Below are 1,938 nucleotides of genomic sequence, written 5' to 3' on the forward strand. Positions count from 1 at the left end.
TAGGTGATAGCGTTGGGGCTAATGCTAAAGTTAAAAGGCTAGGCTGAGGTTCTTCTTCCATGAAGCAGCTCTGTTGTCCTCCATCCATATTTTTAGTTCCAGGCTGAGTCATTTCTACCTTCTCCTCTCTGTCAACGCTCTCTGGTTTCATTTAAAAGAGTCAATCATCAGATATTGTCCAAGATTAACCTTCAGGGAGGATATAGCTCGCTAGCAGCCTAGCACCAAGGACCTATCCACGTCATCATTTACCCAGAATGCTTTGCATGTAAATAAAATGGCCCCATCCGTGTAATATATTTTTAAACTTTTAATTTAAAAATTATAAAAACTAAACAGCCTACAGTATTTTTACAGTCTTTATTTTACAGGTAAAACATATGTTTATCAAATAAAGTCTAATGTTACAACTAATCGGGGATCCCTTTAAAACTATGAGTCATCCATTAGTGTGTTGAAAATCAGAGAAATGACAGTTTGATACCCACAGTTCGTGACATCAGGTGGGGGGAAGTTTTCATTGATGAAAATGGCGCTGTGTTTGGCCACACGGAGGTACACAACATCAGGAGTGGACTTCAGCGCAGCTACTGCCTCCTCGTGAGTTACCTCATCCAAACAGGAGCCGTTTACCTGGAAATAAAGACAAATAAAAGTAAGCTTAAGCTTAATTAAATACCATATTTTGTAGTTATTCCATCAGGATCATTAGCACTAATGTAGACTCTGTATAAAACAGTATTGTGGGACATATCGGGTTTTAAAATGACAGAGTAAAGAAGATATTTCTTACAGCAACAAGTTTATCCCCGATTTGTAACCGTCCATCTTTGTGTGCCGCTCCCCCCTCGATGATTTTTGTCACATAGATGCTGTTGTCACCGGGAACGTGTTGGTTTCCAACTCCTCCTGCTATACTGAATCCTAAACCTGAGACAATAACGCAGCAGGACAGAGTTTTGATAAAACTTCAACAAGATAGTTACATTACATTAAATTACATTTTCCCACCCTTTTTATTGGTTGTAGAAGATAAATAACAGCTTTTTAAGCATAATGATTTTTTGTTTCCTTGGGACAAAAGTTTCCAGCGATGGAGTAAATTCTTTAGCCTTTTGTTAAATCTAAGTTTGTCAGTCAGCAAAGCAATTTTCATAGGTTTTAGAGGTTTTTATCCACAATTTTTGCCCCCCTGAAAGTGGAACTTTAGACTGTCAAAATGAGGCGCAACTGTTGCATTTGTAAAGTAACTTGCCCAATTTTGAAAATCTTAAAGTGTTGGATTTAGTTTTTTTTCTAACAAACTTTAAAAATTGCAATGAAAGTAGTTAACATTATTTCATTCATAAATGCTAATCCATAAACAAAGCCACAACGAACAGTATCTGTTGTTTTTGTAACAATCTTGCTTCAGTTTTCCTTCCTCTTGCTGTGTTGCCTCACCTTTGGGCCCTTTGACCAGTTTAATATCCATGACCCTCTCGGTGAGGCTGCGTCTGCGTCGTACACACAGCCGGACCAGTCCTCCTGCCTCCTTCAGCGCCTCCACAGCCCCGCTGTGAGTCACCTCCCTGACGTCGGTGTCGTTCACCCGAACTATACAGTCGTTCACCCTGCACAGTGAGATTACTTCCATTAAAGGAGACATTCATGCTTTAAATTCTTTTTCACATTCAAGTCATTTAGCTGGGGTCTATTTAAAGTGGAACTGCATTGCTTTGATCCTTATTGTAACTCCACAAGCCCCTCTTTTGCCCCTTTTCTGAGGTGTGTCTCAAACATAGACTTGAATAAGATCACTAGACTGAGCCCCGCCCGTCCACTGGTAGCATCTGTGACAGCATGGAGGAGCAGAAATGGCGTCAAAACAGGACAACAGCTCACAGCCTCCAGAAACTAATAAACAGCAGCTGAACCAGATCTGTTTCACAGATTATC

At 40.1% G+C, this 1,938-nt stretch overlaps 1 protein-coding gene across 5 annotated transcripts in view; it reads right to left on the minus strand.

Moving 5' to 3' along the window:
• LOC106524105 (discs large homolog 1-like protein) overlaps positions 1-1,938 on the minus strand; it is a gene marked incomplete in the record, with an annotated part of 158,795 nt that overhangs the window by 56,912 nt on the left and 99,945 nt on the right. For all 5 annotated transcript variants that reach the window (XM_014017766.1, XM_014017765.1, XM_014017769.1 and 2 more), the window contains 3 exon segments: positions 489-633; positions 794-930; positions 1,444-1,613. In XM_014017766.1, coding sequence (XP_013873220.1) covers positions 489-633; positions 794-930; positions 1,444-1,613 — 452 coding nt within the window.

Source organism: Austrofundulus limnaeus, unplaced genomic scaffold (genome assembly GCF_001266775.1).
Source record: "Austrofundulus limnaeus strain Quisiro unplaced genomic scaffold, Austrofundulus_limnaeus-1.0 Scaffold176, whole genome shotgun sequence".
NCBI lineage: Eukaryota > Metazoa > Chordata > Actinopteri > Cyprinodontiformes > Rivulidae > Austrofundulus > Austrofundulus limnaeus.